General features: G+C 37.4%; 2 protein-coding genes across 2 annotated transcripts; one reads left to right on the top strand and one right to left on the bottom strand.

The window, feature by feature from the left end:
- The first annotated feature begins 942 nt into the window (after positions 1 to 942).
- stxbp3 (syntaxin binding protein 3) lies at positions 943 to 8984 on the top strand. The gene is made up of 19 exons (XM_076088378.1): positions 943 to 1036; positions 1782 to 1831; positions 1976 to 2057; positions 2150 to 2226; positions 2306 to 2378; positions 2516 to 2616; positions 2935 to 3080; positions 3544 to 3637; positions 3816 to 3940; positions 4090 to 4188; positions 4284 to 4341; positions 4431 to 4496; positions 4776 to 4856; positions 5135 to 5270; positions 5749 to 5855; positions 6025 to 6123; positions 7429 to 7514; positions 8011 to 8159; positions 8331 to 8984. Exons 1-19 carry the CDS (start codon positions 991 to 993, stop codon positions 8417 to 8419), a joined length of 1764 nt encoding a protein of 587 aa, XP_075944493.1. The 5' UTR covers positions 943 to 990; the 3' UTR covers positions 8420 to 8984.
- Positions 8985 to 13594: 4610 nt separating this feature from the next.
- On the bottom strand, positions 13595 to 18667 carry mcoln3b (mucolipin TRP cation channel 3b). The gene is made up of 13 exons (XM_076088377.1): positions 18239 to 18667; positions 17980 to 18147; positions 17505 to 17658; positions 17326 to 17389; positions 17138 to 17234; positions 16658 to 16757; positions 16396 to 16508; positions 15687 to 15836; positions 15428 to 15529; positions 15091 to 15213; positions 14418 to 14624; positions 14132 to 14262; positions 13595 to 13937 (listed from the first exon to the last, which is right to left on the bottom strand). Exons 1-13 carry the CDS (start codon positions 18449 to 18451, stop codon positions 13898 to 13900), a joined length of 1662 nt encoding a protein of 553 aa, XP_075944492.1. The 5' UTR covers positions 18452 to 18667; the 3' UTR covers positions 13595 to 13897.
- Positions 18668 to 19437: the final 770 nt, after the last annotated feature.

Genomic DNA, 19437 nt, shown 5'->3' with positions numbered 1-19437 from the left:
TGAGGTCTGAAATGAATAATACATTTTCTAAAGGTTTCTGCCAGGAAACAACAACAACAAAAAACAACAACGATGAAATGCCTGGAAGAAAGATACTCAACTTTACTAAATCAAAAATGTTGACTGAACTCACTATTTTGTTATGAGATACTGAGTCAACATTTATGAGATATAAGTCAAACTCAAAACCTCACAATTTTGACTGAATAATTAAAGTAAGTCAGAAGTTTGACTCATTAACTCATGTTTTAATTAATATATCAATATTATGATGTCCACTTATAATTTCTACTTCCCCTTACTATTCACAGATTATGACTTAGTATCTCATAATTCTGACTTTTAATGTCAGAGACTTTGACTTTTTATGTCATATTTACGACTTAATTAGTATGTTTTATGTAGCTTCAACTCCTAATTTTGACCTAAAAAGTAAAGATTGTGTATCACATTATCTATAGATTTACCGCAAGTATTTTAATTTTTAATTCCTTTTTTATCAGTTTTCTCTCTCACTGGTGACTCTTTCTTTTCTCTGGCTCCCATCTGAATTTTTAACAAAAATGCCAGAACAATGAGACAACATTAGTTGTATTGCAGATTTTGATTATTAATACAAAAAACAAATCAACTAATTATGATGTATAGATTTAGCTACCCAGCAGTGTATAAAGTAAATACAATTAGCTCCACCTAACAACATTGAAGGGATGTACACATAAATGCATCACGAATGTTAATCCAGAAAGAAAACTTGCACAAAAACTAGCACACAGGACAAGTTTGCCTTAAATGTCTTCAGGTTTAGGAAACGAACCTACTAGTCTACGTTTAGGAAAATGTCACCTGTTTTGTTTTGAAACAGAAGGACAAACTTTTCCCATGTGTTAAAAACTACAGCAGCACTCCGGCGCACACTTGATGACGTCAGAGCATGAAGACACGGGACAGGAAGAGGCGCCGAGGAGGAAAATAAATAAAGAAAACAAGATGGCAACGGGTCCAGATCACGGGCTGAAACGAATCGTGTGGAAAAGTAAGTTCGCCCCGACGGGAGAGTGTTTAATGTACACGTGAAACAGGGTAACACTTCCACAACGCAACGCGCTACTGAATGCGTGGTGTTTTATTAACAGGTTCTTCATTTGTTTGTGACTTTGCATCTTGGAATGACAGTCAAACATTCTGCTTTTCAACGCAACGGAAGTGTACAAACTTGAATTGGGTTAAGAGTCGATAATGTGAGGCTGATAACAACACACCGTGTTCTGGTTTGTGCATCGTGTGAAGTTGTTTGTCATAACTTAAATGGACTCTTTGTCTCGCTTCTGTTGAGAGTAACGTTTAGTTAGTCGCACTCTCTGTCTGGAGCCCCGCCTCACAGCAGAAGGGGAAAAAAACAACAATTAAATTAAGTTTGTCGTGAACTGACATCAGTTTTCTAAAATGTGAAACCATAACGTTACACTAACACTTCTGTGAAGTGATTAGTCTTCTTCTTTCCATTCGTTATTTATAGTAAAATGCATACAATGATGACAAACGCTCATCACACATGTAAAGACCCTAAATTGACATGAAACACAACAGCACACGTTTTTTTCCCACTAGGCTGTTTACTTGATCAATGACTGATGCAACTAATGGATTGTTTAAATGATAACCTCTCGACACAAGTGTGTCAGCAGCAGCTCTAACAGTCATGAACAGCGTGTTCTGGTTCCACTCCTGTTCTTCATGAGGTTTTTCTGTTACTGAGTCATCTTCTGTGTCTCTTACAGGAATAAAAGATACAATTATTACAGATTGCAGGAAATCAGAAGTATGGAAGGTAGGACAACTCCACATTACAGATGAAACCTTTATGTGATTGATGGCACTCGTGCACTGTGACTCACAACACGGTTGTCATTTCTAGCAGCCTGTTACAGAGCGATACATAACTTGACTTACCGCTACCTATTTATCGTCACAGATATTGATTCTGGACCCCTTCACCACCAAGCTCCTCTCATCATGCTGCAAAATGTCCGATCTGATACCAGAAAAAATAACAAGTAGGTTTCTTTAACAGATCATGTAGATATAATACTAGTAAAATACACAACAAACTGCAGTATGTATATATTTCTATATTTTGTTTCTTTAGTCGTGGAGGACCTGTTCAAAAGCAGAGAGCCTGTTCCAGAAATGAAGGCCATCTACTTCATGTCACCAACGGCTAAGGTGTGCCCTCACATCCCTGTGATGATGTCGCATGTATTCCGCTAAACTATGTTGTGATACCTTACATTTTCTTTTCTAGTGTGTGGATGCCTTTATCGCTGACTTCAAGCCTAAACCTAAATACAAAGCAGCGTATGTTTATTTCACTGACTGTAAGTAACTTGAATCACTGCTAAAGCAAAAATACTGACAAAAAAAAATATCATCCAACATGATCAAAATGTTGTTTCAGTGACTTTTGTTGTTGTCAAACAGATAAGATAGAGACTAAAGCTTTTTGGTCCCACAGACTGTCCCGATGAGCTTTTTAACAACATGAAGCGGTCCTGTGCGGCGTACATCCGAGTCTGTAAGGAGATAAACATGTCCTTCCTGCCACTAGAGGCTCAAGTGAGTGGTTGCAGATTGTGCTCTTTTTAGGTTATTTTGTAATGCTCCATTTCCTCTTTTCAGATGGTGTTTGAGTTCAGTGTCCTGTTGCTGCTGATTTCCAGTGTTTTGAGTGACTCTAATGGGTGTTGGCTGCTTTAAGCCATGATGATGTAATGACTTTACAAACTTTGTGTTATCCCAGTGGCTTTGGAACTGTAACTGGATGTTCTCTGTCGTTATTATTAATTATTAATATTCATTAATTCTGTGCCTTTTGGTTCTGGAGTCAGATAAGAGATTGGAGACTTTACTCTTGGTGTGTTGAATGCTTTTCAGGTGTTCACATGTGACAATCCGGGGGCTTTCCAAAGCATCTACAGTCCCAACAGCCAGGACAAAAAGAAGACACTGGAGACACTCGCAGACCAGCTCGTCGCGCTCTGTGCCACGTTGGACGAGTACCCGGGGGTTCGATACAAGAAGTGAGCCAGCGAAGATTTGGTGTCTCGGCATTCGGCACACCTCAGCCCCCAAGCAGAGTGGGACCTTTTTACAAGAAGAGATGGAACCGAGACCGTATAATATGTTGCTTTGCTGTGGCAGAAAATAAATGAAGCTTAGATACAGTTACAAACGTCGCCTCACTTTAACGTAGCTTAGAACAACATCAACTTTATTTAAATGTAAATAAAAACAAAAGCACTGTGTGGCTTTTATTTTTCACACAATATACCTGTACACACACAAGTCTACAAAAGCAACTGTCGGACCACATCGAACTCAAAAAAATAAATACAAAAACAAAAATGGGCAACAAAACACTTTTTCTACAAATGGTCCAAATCAGTACGATATCCTCTATCAAATAGCGGTATTAGTTCCACCATGGTGTGTATTAACTTGACTGTGATAACTCATGAAAATGTTTTTTTATATCATAACTAGAGACGGCAACATGGAGAACGCCAAGACCCTTGCAGAGCTGGTGGACGACAAACTGGCCAAACACTACGCGCTGGATGACAGCGGCACGAAAAAGGTGAGACGCCTTCTGAACAAAGAGTGTTGACAGAATAAACAAGGACCTGGACATGTGCTATTCTTTTCCTCTGACGGCTCGTAAAAGGGGAAAAAAAGATTACATTTTAAATAATGCGTTGTTATATTTTAACTTTGTCTGTGTATCCCCCCCCCCCCCCCCCTCCTCTTATCACAAGGGAAAGACTCAGGCCCAGCTGCTGATAGTGGAGCGAGGCTTTGACCCCGTCAGCCCCATCCTGCACGAGCTGACCTACCAGGCCATGGCTTACGACCTCATCGACATCCAGAGCGGCACCTACACGTAATACAAGCTTTCCCCCACTGAATCCCACCGTATTCACGCATGCACACTCTGCTTACGGCACCATATTGCTATGCCCGTATACAAGACGAGCTATTCTATCTAGACAATATGGCTAATACCGGTTATCTGCTTGGTTTGGTTTCCAGTTACAAGGCTAAAGATGGCTCAGAGAAGCAGGCCTTGCTGAGTGAGGACGACATGCTCTGGGTTAAGCTGAGGCACAAGCACATCGCCGAGGTCTCAGAGTAAGTTAAGATCTGAAGGATGGAAATGTCCCGTTTCTGTCTTCCACACCTCAACCCTCCCCTAACTCCATTTTTTTCTTTTCTTCCCACAACAGACAAATCCGCAAGTTGGTAAAGGAAATGTCCGCTAACAAGAAACAGCCGGATGGGAAGGTACAGTGCTGTGGTGTCTTCTCGTGTGCTTCAGGGAATCTTCACACTGAAAATGTGTATTTTCAGCAAACATTTCATTTTTATTTCAGATCACAATTAGCAGTTTGGCCCAGATGATGAAGAAGATGCCCACATTCCGTAAACAGGTGACTGAGGTATGTGGCACCAGTATTATCTCAATTGCCTTTTGAGTGTTATCTTTAATTATACAGCTGTACGTGATCATTGTGCTGGGGTTGGGTGTGGTGCCTCCTGCATCATGTTGCATCATGTTTTTAGCACAGAAACTGAACAGAACGTCATCATTTCTGGCCTCTAAAAGTATCTTTGTCTTCCAACAAAGGGAATCCCTTTTGGAACTCCAGTAGTAACAATACTTGTACATTGTTCTGTTCATATTGTTTTTAATTTTTCTCTCTCTGTCTGAATTCTAGAAAACCATTCATCTGCAGCTGGCCGAGGACTGCATGCAACTTTTCTCAAACAACGTGGAGAAACTCTGCAAAGCTGAACAGGTCTGTCTGTGCTCCGTCATCCGTTCGGGATGTGTTTTTTTACCACTCAACCTTGCTTTAACAAGTCAGCGGGTGTGAGGAGAGGGATTAACCGTTTCAAGGTTCCGCCTCGCGACACCCAAAGAGCTCCAGAGTATTTCTCTGTAGCCGAGTCTGACCTCTGACCTCCTCCTCAGGAGAGACTCGTTGAATTGTGTTAGTTGTGAAATGGAGCTTTATGAATACATATTTTTTTTTTAAAGTGCAAACATTCACAAAGATGGTTTATCTCTGCGTAGGACCTTGCAGTGGGGTCAGACGTAGAGGGGGTGAAGGTGAAAGACCCCATGAGGACTCTGCTGCCGGTGCTGCTCCACCCGTACAGCACCTACGACAAGATCAGAGCTGTGCTGCTCTACATCTTCAGCCTCAGCGGTACGGCAAACCTCTCCTGCAGCAGACTCGTCTCCTCTCTGTTCATTAGCATTCTGTAAAGTAGTATTTTGCGTTGGAGCTATTTGGTCCCAAGGACCTTTCAGAGTGACCAAGAGACATTTAAAGATCAGTATAAGGCAATGAGAATCCGTAAATCAGGATATAAACTGACATACAGTCTCATGTGACTACTAATCCTTAAATTACAGAGGTCAAGCATTGGTTGATTTCATTTTTAAAAGTACACATTACAGAAATATACCACAGCATATTTGTGAATAATGTTGTGATGCCAGGGATATTTTCCAGTTAAGAGTTACAGATTATTCCCTCCAAAAAGACCATAAAATGGACCTAAAACCTGACATCTTCTTTCTTGTTTATGACCGTATTGATCATTTTTTGACTAAGATCATGGAGCCTTTATAAACCTTACCAGATGTTCATGCTGGTTTGTTTGTTTGGTGTTTGTCAACAGGAACAACCGACGAGAACTTAAGCAAGCTCATCCAGCATGTAAAGATTGAGGCGGAGCGAGAGTTCATCCTGAACTGGAAGGAGCTGGGGGTTCCTATCATCACCACGGTATGTGCAGAAGATGAAGTGATTGAAGCTTTTGATTACGATTGATTGTAGATGCGAGTACCCATGGGTTAGAAGTTGTAGCTGGTGTGTGGATCACTCTGGGTTTCTTCTTCTGGTCTTGTTCGTCTATTCAGTCTCAACTGATTGTTTCTTGTACTTCTGTTTCTAGCCCAGTTTCTTCCCTCGCAAATCGACCAGACGCGATCGTTCCCAGGATCAGACTTACAACCTTTCCAGATGGACTCCTGTCATTAAAGATGTGATGGAGGTATTGTTCATTGTATATTACTAACTGAATGATCACATAGCATTTACACCGTTATCCAGTTTACAGACGGTTCTTTGGACATGCTTTGTTTAACAGGAAGTTGAGCAGCTGTGGATACCATAATGAATATAGTAGCACAACTCCAGAGGAAATCATTTTGGGGGCAGCTAGATGGCAGTGATTAAAAGTGTGTATCGATCGGAGCAGATAAGAAAAGATGTTCCATTTACGTTGTGTCTTACAAATGTCAACACGTAGCTTGATCTAGGTAACCTGCTACCTTGTAAGGGCTTGTAATGTAGAGAGGGACACTCTGTACTCTTCTTGAGATGAAGTTTTCTTTTGTTTGTTTTGAGGCTTATAAGTTATATGAGCTGTCAGCCATGGATAATATATCAGCTCTGATTCTGCTACATTTAAAAACCTGCTGCTGAGTCCCAATTCTCTGAAATACATGAGGAACTGAGAGGCAGAGTTACTCCAGTCCCCTTTGGTCATAAGATGAGGGTATTTAACCTGATTACTGAATCTCAGTTCTGTAATTTCACAGAACTGAGATTCCACATTTTGGTATCAAGTGATGCCTGTTGAGGAAACTGGCCACAAAGAGAGTTTAGATTGTAAATCTTAAATCTGTGTTCCATCCGTTGAGAGGGCTCATCGTAGCAATTTGTTGCTGATGGGATTTGTATGTACTGTATTTATATTTTTGAAAACAGGTTAAATTAGATTGAACAGGTGGTGCTCTGATTTGTAATATAATACGTTCTTTTGTGTCTTCTCATTTTCACTTCCCTTTCCTGTTATTACCTGAAAAGTCTTTTCTGAGCAGTCTTCACCACCAGAGCACCTGCTTACTGTAAACTGTGGTGAACAGTTTCCTCTCACATCAGGAAACAGACCGTGTGGCAGCAAACAATCTGAAGGAAACCGTTCTGCACATAAAAAACAATCTGGATTCATTTTTTTTTTAGTGGCATGCTCTAATTGTTGAGCCTTTAAGTCTTGATACACAACAAAAATGTGATTTAAGTGAAAAGTCAAACTTGTGTTACAATTGTGAAGAGAAGGGATAGCACCACCAAGTGAAATCACAACCCGTATTTGAAATCTGGTATGAAGTGTTGGCTTGTTGGAACTATTTGCTGAACTTTGATCAGGTTCTACGTTCATGTGCATATGAATGCAAGCAGGTTATCTCGCATCAGTACAAGCAAGAGTCAATACTCAAATCTATGACACTGGTTTTCCCCAAAAACCTCTGGTCTCTCTGGGACCGAGACATTAACGATGTGTTGCTTTCAGGATGCTGTGGAGAACAAACTGGACACCAAAGAGTGGCCGCACCAGTCCGAGTGTCCTGCTGCCTGGAATGGCTCCGGAGCTGTCAGGTACAGTCGTTGTTTCTATCACACTCCCATCAGTGGTTCCCAAACTGGGGGGCGCAGTGGAACTACAGGGGGGGGCGTGGCTTCATCACCAATCCACACACACACACACACAGACACCGGTAAAACAATATAAAATACAATTATAACAAATACATTTGCAAACACGCTGTCACTTACTCAAAAATACATGTTTTACACACAGACGTGTCCCCATTTGCTTTAACAGACCGATGCATACGGTAAGAGTGATAAACTAGCACCCCCTAGTGATGATGTGTGCTGTCACTTCCAGCTGTTAATGTGTCGTTTTATTTTCATGTGTCTGTTTTTTGGAAGTTAGTTAGTTCTGACTATCCATCCTTCGCTTCCTCTCTGTCTTTTCTGCCAGGGTGTTGATTTTGCTCTTTCTTTCCACAATTTTGACATGCAGGTCCCACTTTTTTTAGTTTTAGGTTTTGTCTCAGTGAATTTCCTTTGTCGTCCTCCTGCTCCACAGTGCCCGTCAGAAGCGCACAGCCAGTGCTCAGGACGAACGCCGGAGCGGCGCACGCCTCATTGTTTTTGTTCTCGGGGGAATCTGCCACTCTGAGATGCGCTGTGCCTACGAGGTGACCCAGGCCGTTAAATCCTGCGAGGTCATCATAGGTGAGCATTAATACAAGGTTTTTGCATATTGAACTTCAAATTAATTGGTCTCTTGACCTGGAAACTGTCCGTTTGAAGCTGTTTTACGCCACCTACTGGAGCCAGTCAGAATTGTGAAAGTGCTTCTACTCTTAATCTGGGACGTATCGGCTCATTATACTTTGTTTCCAGGGTCTTCTCACATTTTGACCCCGACTGGTCTCCTGAATGACATCAAGGCTCTGAGCAAAGGCCCCATGGAGACTTTTACAATAGAGTAAAAGAGCAACGCCTGAGAGGTCCAACTCAACTACTGCCCAAATTCCCCTGCCTCCCTACATCTCATATCACTCAGCACAGTGCACTCAACTCGACTTCCACAATGGAAGACTGAAGGGAATTTACCTTATTCTTGTCTTTATGTTTTAATACTCTTTCCAAACCTGGTGCACATTACAGTAGGGATGAGGGCAAATGATCTTTTAACTAGCTCAACAACTATGAGCTTGGCCTGCTTATGGCATATGTAGTTTGCTAATTGTCATTTGATTATATAGATCATATTAAAAGTGAATTGACCTCATCCTGCTGTAAACACAGTAGAAAATGTCTAATCTGCCTATCTGGGGTTGCGCTGTCCATACAAGTTGCATGTTGAAAGTCTCCGAGACAGAATGGTGATGGAGAGTAGCACAAAGCTAATGTATATACTGCATGTAAGCACGGAGTCCCTGCTGTGTCATTCGGACTTTTTCAGTCTCAGTTTATGTAATTTTGAAGAGTGTTTTTAACACAAGAGTATTTACGTTTTTGTTAATTGAACTGACTAATAAATGGATGAAGTGGTTCAAATCTGGTCTAAGTTCTAATTTCAATTACAGTTAATGTTGCCTTTTTGTGCATTTACCTCAGTGCATTAAACATTAAGAACTCAGCCATGTTGTTCTGATATATATATATATTGTTATGAATATTAAGTTACTGCTGTTTTGATGAACCAGGGTGAGTAAGTGCTTTTACCATCATTCTTTCAACAAATGATTCACCCTCAGCAAAGATATTGCAAGCATATACATATATATATATATATATATATATATACATATATATATATATATATATATATATATATATATATATATATATATATACATATATATATATATATATATATATACACGCATATACATATATATATATATATATACACGCATATACATATATATATATATATATACATATATATATATATATATATATACACGCATATACATATATATATATATATATATATATATATATATATATATATATATATATATATATATATATATATATATATATATATATATATATATATATATATATATATATATATATATATATATATATATATATATATATATATATATATATATATATATATATATATATATATATATATATATATATATATATATACATATATATATATATATATATATATATATATATATATACATATATATGTATATATATATATATACATATATATATATATATATATATATATATATATATATACATATATATGTATATATATATATATATATATATATATGTATATGTATATATATGTATATATATACGTATATATATATATATATATGTATATATATGTATATGTATATATATGTATATATATATATATATATATATATACGTATATATATATATATATATGTATATATATGTATATATATATATATATACGTATATATATATATATATACGTATATATACGTATATATATATACGTATATATATATATACGTATATATATATACGTATATATATATATATATATATATATACGTATATATATATATATATATATATATACGTATATATATATATATATATATATATACGTATATATATATATATATATATATACGTATATATATACATATATATATACATATATATATATATATATACGTATATATATATATATATATACGTATATATATATATATATACGTATATATATATATATATATATATATATATATATATATATATATATATACGTATATATATATATATACGTATATATATATATATATATATATATATATATATACGTATATATATATATATATACGTATATATATATATATACGTATATATATATATATATATATATATATATATATACGTATATATATATATATATATATATATATATATATATATATATATACGTATATATATATATATATATATACGTATATATATATATATACGTATATATATATATATATATATATATATATATATATATATATGTATATGTATATATATATATATATATATATATATATATATATATATATATATATATATATATATATATATATATATATATATATATATATATGCTTGCAATATCTTTGCTGAGGGTGAATCATTTGTTGAAAGAATGATGGTAAAAGCACTTACTCACCCTGGTTCATCAAAACAGCAGTAACTTAATATTCATAACAAAAAAAAAAAAAAACTTTTATAAACAACCACATGTTCAATAGACTAGTCCAAAGTAGCACACATACCTGCTGAACCAAAGACATTATGAGGCTTCTGTGGAATGCTATAGATCAAATCTGTGCTTTAGTTACATGGCATTTAGATTAACTAAGTTATTCAGGATTGTACAAAATACAGAGAAGTGTACATATTTCCTGTTTCCTGAAAGGAGAAAACATGAAAGGGCTGTTTGAATCTTTAAGAGGTGAGGAGGCTTTGTTCTGTAATTTAATGAAACAAACCCTACATAGTTTATTTGATTTATAGAAAATGAATGGAGGGATGTTTTACTGCAACACTAGACAGGTGGGGAATGAATGAAGCTCACGTTGCTATCTGGTTTGGTGAAAGTTAAATAAAATCTACAGAGATGGCTGTGAACTCTGTCCCACATCCTAAAGCTGCACAGACAGCATTTTAATCAGCAAAATGTTTGTGTTTTCATTAATGGTGGAGCCACAGGACAGAAAGCAGTGATTATTCAAAACACAAACATGATACTTGTGAGTGTGTCATGTTTGTGGGAAGGAGAGCATATCTAAGGTCAGATGTGATTAAACTAGAGAACAGGGGGCTCTTTTACAATGAATAGTAAATAAATAAAACTATCAACATTAGAAGAGAGATACATATCTCTATAAAACACAATAATCAAATATATTATATATAATCTTCACTGTTGACTGATGTGTTTAGTAAATAAAACTATTAATAGTTCCATGTTCAGTATTCAGGCTGTGAGAACAGCTTTTTCTTTAACATGCTTTATCAAAATAACAATATAGGAACATGATTTGGGGACTATGAGCGTGATTATTAATGTATTACCACAGGTAAAAAACATCCCAAACATTCAGCTGAATTCACCAGCTTTTTCTTGTACTTTTCTTTACACTTTCTTTAGGACACATAACTATCTGAGTTAGGACTTATTAGAGGATAAATGATCAAATGAGTTCTCAACACAGCTCTAATAATGCTGTATTGATAAATGTGATGTCAACTAATGTCATTTTCCACCACCTAACTACAGCAGCATACCGTAGACTGAAACCAACTTTTGCAGTGTCAGTTACAGGAAAAAGTGTCAGGTGACATATGAACACACGTGCACACTCACGGGGTGGTCCTGCTTCATCGACCCTTTATAGAGGAACACTTAGACTGGACAAGGATAGACCTGCTCTGACCTAGGTCAGACCTGACAATGACCTACTTTCATTTGTCACTATACCATTTCTATTTAATTACCCCGCTCTCCATTCAGTCTGTAAGGGGATGCTTTCTTCCTTGTTTCTGTCAAGGATCTCCAAATAGGGACAAATTGGTTCATTTGTGCCTTTAGTTCAATTTGGTTCAACAAATGTGACTATTTGTTGAGACTTACTCAACAACAATCTCTTTATTTCTAAAACCTGTAATCAAAAAATATATTAATATTTGTTAGGGGAAAAATACTCTAATTATTAAATTGAGGAGCCGGGAATAAAAATGTCACCAAACAGAGGTGATTGAAGGACGTTGGATATCTAATGCAAAAAACCCCCCCAAAAGTTCTCTCTTAAAACTTAGACCTATTTTTAGGCCTCTGCTCGAAAATTGCATACCCATACTAAAGAGAGTGTAGATCTCCAACTACAAGGTCTATTTGAATAATTTTGATGTTATATACTGATATTTACACATCTGAGCAAATGTCACAAGTGTTACCATTATTATACGTTACTGGTTAATACTAAATGAAGATGGAACAAATTTTCAGGTTCGCCTGAAAAAAAACAACACTTTTATTGATATTTATTTGAAATAATGCAGATCCAAGTCCATGCAGATCCAAGTCTAAAAATATGCCACAATCATAGCACAACATGTTTGAAGTCTCCACAAACAAATTTTACTTTGATTGAGTGAAGCAGGCCAAGGCTATCGAGGTTTGAGTACGGAGAGGTCAGGCAGGGTCAAGCCAAATTCTCATTTTTGGAACCAGATGTTGTGCTGTGCTATTCTAATTTTATATACTATATAACTATATATTTCACTTGTTTTATCACTATTAGTATTCAATCTATCCAAATACAGCAGTTTGGCATCATTTTGAGCTCTCTGGGGGTGCTCATATGCTCAAAAAAAAAAACATCTTGGTGCTTTGGTATTTATTGATCACACCCAAATAAGCAGATTTATTTCCTCTTAAACCTAATTTAGTAAGAGCTTTTCATTTAGTCAGTGATGTATACGTGGCTACTCGGGCTCCTGATATGCATCAGCTCATATAACTGCACTCACAGCTGTCTCTTGTCAATGTTTTAGGGCTCCCGACTGAACGGCCAGAGGTGTGCCGCTCCGCCTTCTAAAACTAAGGGACCAATGCTGGGTGTTTTAATCAAAGACCTCTCCCAGTGGCGTCTGCATCAAGCCGTTCACACAAACTGGGTCGTGTTGTCTGGACTAAAGGCACTCAAGGACATAAGCCAAACTGAAGGGATTTCTGCTTTATGATGATGGACAAAAAAGATAATATATATGAACCTATCTCAAGCAATTAAGCAAATTGGAACATTGCAGTACATCTTGGCTTGAATTGATCTTACAACAATAACTCGGTATCAAATCTTCTCTTGGGAAATAAAGGTCCACATCCACCGCTACTACTGCAGTAGTGACTATTTGAGACAGTTAGAGTATCTATCGGCCTCCCAAGACCTGTATGGGCGGAGTTATTGCCATGACCAGAAATGGGAATTTTATTTATTGCAACGTTTTACAAGGAATTAATATGAGGAAAAAAAAAAAAAATGTAATTTTGGCTTTTGTATTGGAACCTTCTCTTCACAATGGAGAAATAAAATCTTGTAAATTTACAGATTACTCATTTAGTCAACCTTGATTTATTATCTTCAGTGTACAACATTGGGATCCTTCCAAATAACATGCTTCAAACTTTAGTGTAACAATCTACACATCAGTATAAATAAGTGTATTTAAAAGTGCTCTGTGCATCATAAAGACCAGACTTCATTCGTGTCTCAAACTGTCTTTTCAGCACTGAAAGAAATGCTCCTTCACATGAAATCAATCTCCTGAGTAAACCAGGAGCATAATGTTAAAGTATATTTAAGACTCCCACTGAATATATAACAGGCGATACTGTTTAATGTATGCTAGTTTAATGACACCACATTAAACTCCTGCTATGCCTCTGAAGTCAGCCTGTTATGATGCTTCCTGCACCTGAAAGGAGAAAATAGCTCAGCTTAGATTCACTTATGTCCACCAACTACATAGAGTATTAAAAAAGTGCTTTGGCACACTGCGCTTGCATACACAGTTTAATTAGTGCTGATAAGGGACATCACCGCATTAGAAAGCAAATGGTGCCAACAATATCAGACTGAAAGGGCCAGTGTGAGCTGCATTTCACCTACCTGCTAATGCAGCAGTCCAAGAAGCAGCCTTTGTTCTCGTCAAGTCTGTACACCCCAGAATTTGGCAGATCTTTACACCCCGACATGAATTTCTGCAGCTCTGATGTTGGGTTTTCACTCTGCTGCTGCTGCTAAATGAGTAGCAAAAAGTGACCGTTAGTAGTTTGCTATAACTGCAAATGAAATATTACTCTTCTCCGAATAGCCAGCATACAAATCATCCTGAACATTAGGTAGGGAAAATAATAATAGCGGGTTACAAATATCTAAAAGGAGTAAACGTCACCTTAATGGTGTCATAGGTGTCGGTGATGATGGTGATGAACAGGCTGAGGATCATGTAGATAAAGAGCGAAACGAAGCTATAGAGGTAGACCCTGCTGAAGATCCACACCAGGCTGCTCTTCTGCTTCATGTTCTTAAAGGTGGGGTACATGTCGTCTCCGTTGATCAGGGAGAACAGACACTCCGACACCGTATTCAAGGTCCGAAACTAAAACAACAGGTCAAAGAGAAGGAAAGGTATTACTTGTGTCTGTCATGATTAACCAGCGATGGAAGAAGTAGCCACTTCTTTTACCTGGACAAATACAGTACCACAGTGTTGAAATACTCAAGTAACTTAAGCAAAGTACGAAAGTATTTCCAAGTAGATAGTACCAAAAGTACTCATTATGCGGAATAGTCATAATAATCTGTATTGCATTATAATCAATGATGCATTCATGTGTGAATTATTTAAATGTTGCAGATGGTGACGGGTGCTCATTTTAACAAATGTATGTACAGCTGCATAGCTTGTGATTTCTAACCCTCAGGGTATAAAGTATCATACAAGTACCTTGAATAGAAGTAAATGTACTTAGTTACATTCCACTACTGAAATGAGAAGAACCTGGATTGAAAATATGTTCTGGTATCCAGCAGACTTGTCTTTGTATTATGTAAACCAGCCTTACCTTCTCGTGATATGGGCCAAGGACAATCCAGCCGCAGAAGCAGTAGCTCAGGTAGATTATTCCAGCACAGCAGATGAAACGGATTACATTTGGGAACGCTGCCCTCAGAGTCAGGATGAGAATCTGAAAATGGCCACAGACAACAGATAGCAGAAAGATCAGTAAAGTATCTGGAATGCCACACACAAGACTGTAGCTTCTCTTTTAACAGTAAAAGAGCAAAGATGATGAGTGTAACTGTAGCATTTGCATTGTACGGGATTGTCTATTGTAAACCATTGTTGGCATTGTTGAATTATTGCATTGCACGTGTTGTAAATGAATGGTCTGGTCTTACATTATACTTCTTAAAGTATCCCATGTAGCGGATGACCCCGATCCAGACAAACATGGTACCGGTCCCAAGGAGGATGCTGCAGACATCATAACTAGTGAGGACCTTAAAGAAAAAGTGGATCTCTAAAAGACTTGACTGAAGGAATACACATGAGTACATGCACAGTGTAGACAGCTTCTAATATTCTTATAATGTAATATAGCAAAACAATTGACATGGATCAACCTCAGTCATGCTGTGTATAGCACACCCCCATTACCTTAGTCTGGATCTCTATCTTGAGAATGGAGCCAATGATGGTCAAAGTGTCGCTCACGATGATGAGGATGTACCAACCATTCAAAAACTCCAACTTGTCTGAGCATGGGACTTGATTACCGTCGTGGTCCTTGCAGTAGAGTGTGTACTCCTGTTTACAACACAATGAATGAAATACAGGTAGTTGTACTGTTAATGTTTGTAAAGACGTTTTCTCTAGTATAGTATGTCATAAAAATAGGATAAAAAGTAATTGTAGTATTGTGCAAAAAGGCCATAGTATAGTATGTCAACATAATTTCATGTTAAAGTACGTCTTTCCTTCTTTCCAGGAACCTTCAGATGAACTTACAGCTACATATTACTTCCTTTCCAGGAACTGTAAAAATATAGTGTTCCCAAATTAGCTACATCTCAACCAACTACAACAGTAAAATGTTACTTACACAATTATGCATCATCAGCAATAACAATCGTAAAGTATTTTTATGTCTTTTAACTCTTAATACTGCTTTTACTAAATTCAGTATTGCTTTGGGGGGGGGGGGGGGTGTTACAGGTCTTTGGCTTACCTCCACTTTATAAATACAGTAGTATAATAAAGAGAAATGTATCAGACAATCATACCTTTCTTACATCTGAGCAAATAAACTACAGAGTGGAAAAACAAACATGCTTGCTGTGTTTTATGGTCAGTTCAATTAACTTACGAACTGCAGTCGAATCCCATTGATCACTGAGCGCGTGCAGAGGGCAAAGGAGGTGATGCACGTTATAATGATGAGGCAGTCAAACAGCACAGTCAGGTGTATGTTTCTAGCAGCTGAGGGAACAGAGAGATTAAAATGACTCACATCTTCAAACAGATGTTGTGAGTCTCAAGCTAAGAGAGCAGCCTTAATGAGTCCCAGGACATGAGCTTAAAGCAAGATGATCATTTTGTACATACTAAGTTCAGCTCAGCAAACTTACATGCTCCAGTTACTTTCCAGTCTCTGCATTCATTGATGTCCACATCGTTTTCCAGGTCAACCTTTATCCTGCCGCTGTGCACTTGGTTGTTGAAGGTTATCTGTTAACGAGAGTCATGTTTAAGGGAGGAAAGACAGTTTGAGAAAAGGACTACATCCTTAAAGTCAAACCCAACAGCTAAACATTCACTTTCCACGCCCTTAAGATAACATTTGACTATGTTCATAGCAGGCACTGTGTGCAAAATGGCTTATTTAAAGACTGCTCAAATGTGTGTCCTCGGGTAGTTTCATTAAATAAACACAAGTTTCACACCGTCTCTTTTCATTTGACCTCCTATCTGTGCTGTGTGAACGGCTGCAGTGTCACAAGGAATCATTGTCACCGTTATGGCAGCAATGCAGTGATCAGATGTGTCAAATCTCTGCTTTTAGAAGATAAAGTCTGATGTGATCCTGTTTACTGAGTCAAATGACTTACAATAACAGTAAAGTCGTAGCAGTCCGGCAGCTCTCGACGTCTCACCGTCTGTAAATTTATGGCCTTAAGAACAAACGTGATCTTGACAGAAATCATCCTGGAAGACAGAGCTGATGCATTAACTGAGGCGTTTCACATACCGTATACAAACGAGAGGAGAAGACTTGAATCAAATGTTGGGTGCAAACCTTTTGAAATGCAATTCGAAACGTGGAAGTGCGGGATGATACATCGGATAAACGTCAAAGCAATCTGTTAGATCCCAAAACAAACAAAACAAAACACAAAAAAAAGGCAACTAAAATTATTAAACCTGGTTAAGTAATCTGCTTTCCCATGCACAAGTCAAACACTCATGCATACGTACCGGTTTTCACTTGGGCATCAATTTCAAAGGTCTCATTGCCCGCGTAGATGGTACCGTTTCTGTAGAACTCCTCACACACTGACAGGGGGTTGTACAAAGTACCATTTTTCTCGTATTCGTGATTGCCTACTGTGATGTTGTGCAGATTTCCATACTGGAAATGAACAATTAACATTTGTTACAACAGTTCAGGGTTAGATTTATGCAGTCAAAAATCTACAAAACTAAATGAAAAGATTCAAATAACATGAACAAAGTCCAATCCCATGACGAGCTACATCTCGTCATGGGAGCTTGTTAAGCTCTTTGGTCACACAAGCAAACAGTTACATAATGCCAATAATGATTTACAGTAACGCAAAAGGAAAATGTGTCACATGAATCAAAATAAACTGACACAACCATCAAATAAAATCACGCCTTCGTGGTGTTCCTTACACGGAAGAAACTACAAGTAAAGCTAGCCGTCAGTCACCTGTTCAATGATGTAATCGATGTGATCATAAACATCAGCCTGTCTGTAAACAGCATACGTATCCATGCCTCCATCAACATAATCTTTCAAGAAGAGGTGCTTGAATGTCATCAGATTTTCCTCCTTGAACATGACAACCATCTGGTTGCTCAGCCCAAAAGACACCAACTAAGATGAGGGGGTGAAAAGAAGACACTTGTTACCAGGGTGGTGAAGCAACACAATCAACACATGTTCAGGTCATGTCTGAGATTTTTACCTGCACAGTAATAATGGCAATTTTGATGATTTGCAGGATGAGTTTCCATGGTTTTCGGCCGCGAGCGTGGTACTTCTCACAGGGGTTCATGAAGTAATATTTGATCTTCCTTCTGAGACACTCCACATTGTCCAGCTCCTCCACACACTGATGTTGGTGGTCCGCCCAGGGAGGGGAGCCATTTATGTCATACAAGTCACTGGGCTCCTCCATATCTACAGTTAATAAAACACGGGTGACTTACGTTCAACACAAACTTGCATTACAACAATAGATCAATTTAATGTGAGGAAGAAATGCTAAATTGTTGATCCTTTTGTTTTTCATTCACATGTTTGGACTTTAAAACTAAAGTGTAGCCTCGGTGGCACCAATAATCAAAAACAACTTCACAACTAGCTTGAGCAAATGAGGTGTTTAGTTTATGTGTACATCTGTAAAATGTAAAGCAACCAAATACAGTTGCCATGCAATAAATCATTTATTCTTGAAGCTTATAATGTTCCTTTTTTCTGCCTGCACTGCGTCAGAGAGATTGTGATTCAACTCATATATCTTGAGACCGTAGTGAGGTGCTGTAGTGTTCCTTCCTTATATTGAAGTCTATTTAAGACCTCAAGGGAACAACACTATAGAATAGAAACACTTCCTACCATTATGAAATCAAACACACTTGCCCTCCAAACTATGGCCGAAAGAAAAGGTTGAACACTTGATAGTATTAACAAAGACTGAACATTAAACGCTTCAAATGTTTAATTAGACTGTACAGGTGTGCCGGATAGACTATTGCCGTAGTCTTCCTCATTTTATTTCCTATGGAGGAAAATAATAACAAAACATAAACACACATATATATATGGCACAGGATTAATATGAAGCTGTAGAAGGCTTTAGTTCTAAGTTGTCTGTTCCCACAGAGCGAATAGATGATCAACCTGTCTGTGAGAGAGTGAGGAAATGAAGTCAGGTACATTGTTGAATAACACAGCAGCTCACATTCTTGAACCTGATCAGCTTGCAGTTTAGGCAAACTATTAATATTCATTACTTGTCGTGTAGACGTTCAGATTATCTCCCGTGGATCATATCGAACAGTGAACAGGAAATAAAAGAAACTTAAAATAAGCCGATAGTCTTACGTTACTTACCAAGGTCGCGCAGCAGGTGAATCAACTGATTGCGTTCACTTGTGTCCA

The sequence above is a fragment of the Anarhichas minor genome, unplaced genomic scaffold (assembly GCF_050575085.1).
Source record: "Anarhichas minor isolate MPS153535 unplaced genomic scaffold, ASM5057508v1 ptg000010l, whole genome shotgun sequence".
NCBI lineage: Eukaryota > Metazoa > Chordata > Actinopteri > Perciformes > Anarhichadidae > Anarhichas > Anarhichas minor.
The sequence above is the reverse complement of the archived record's forward strand: the minus strand, read 5'-3'. Positions and strand labels throughout refer to the sequence as shown.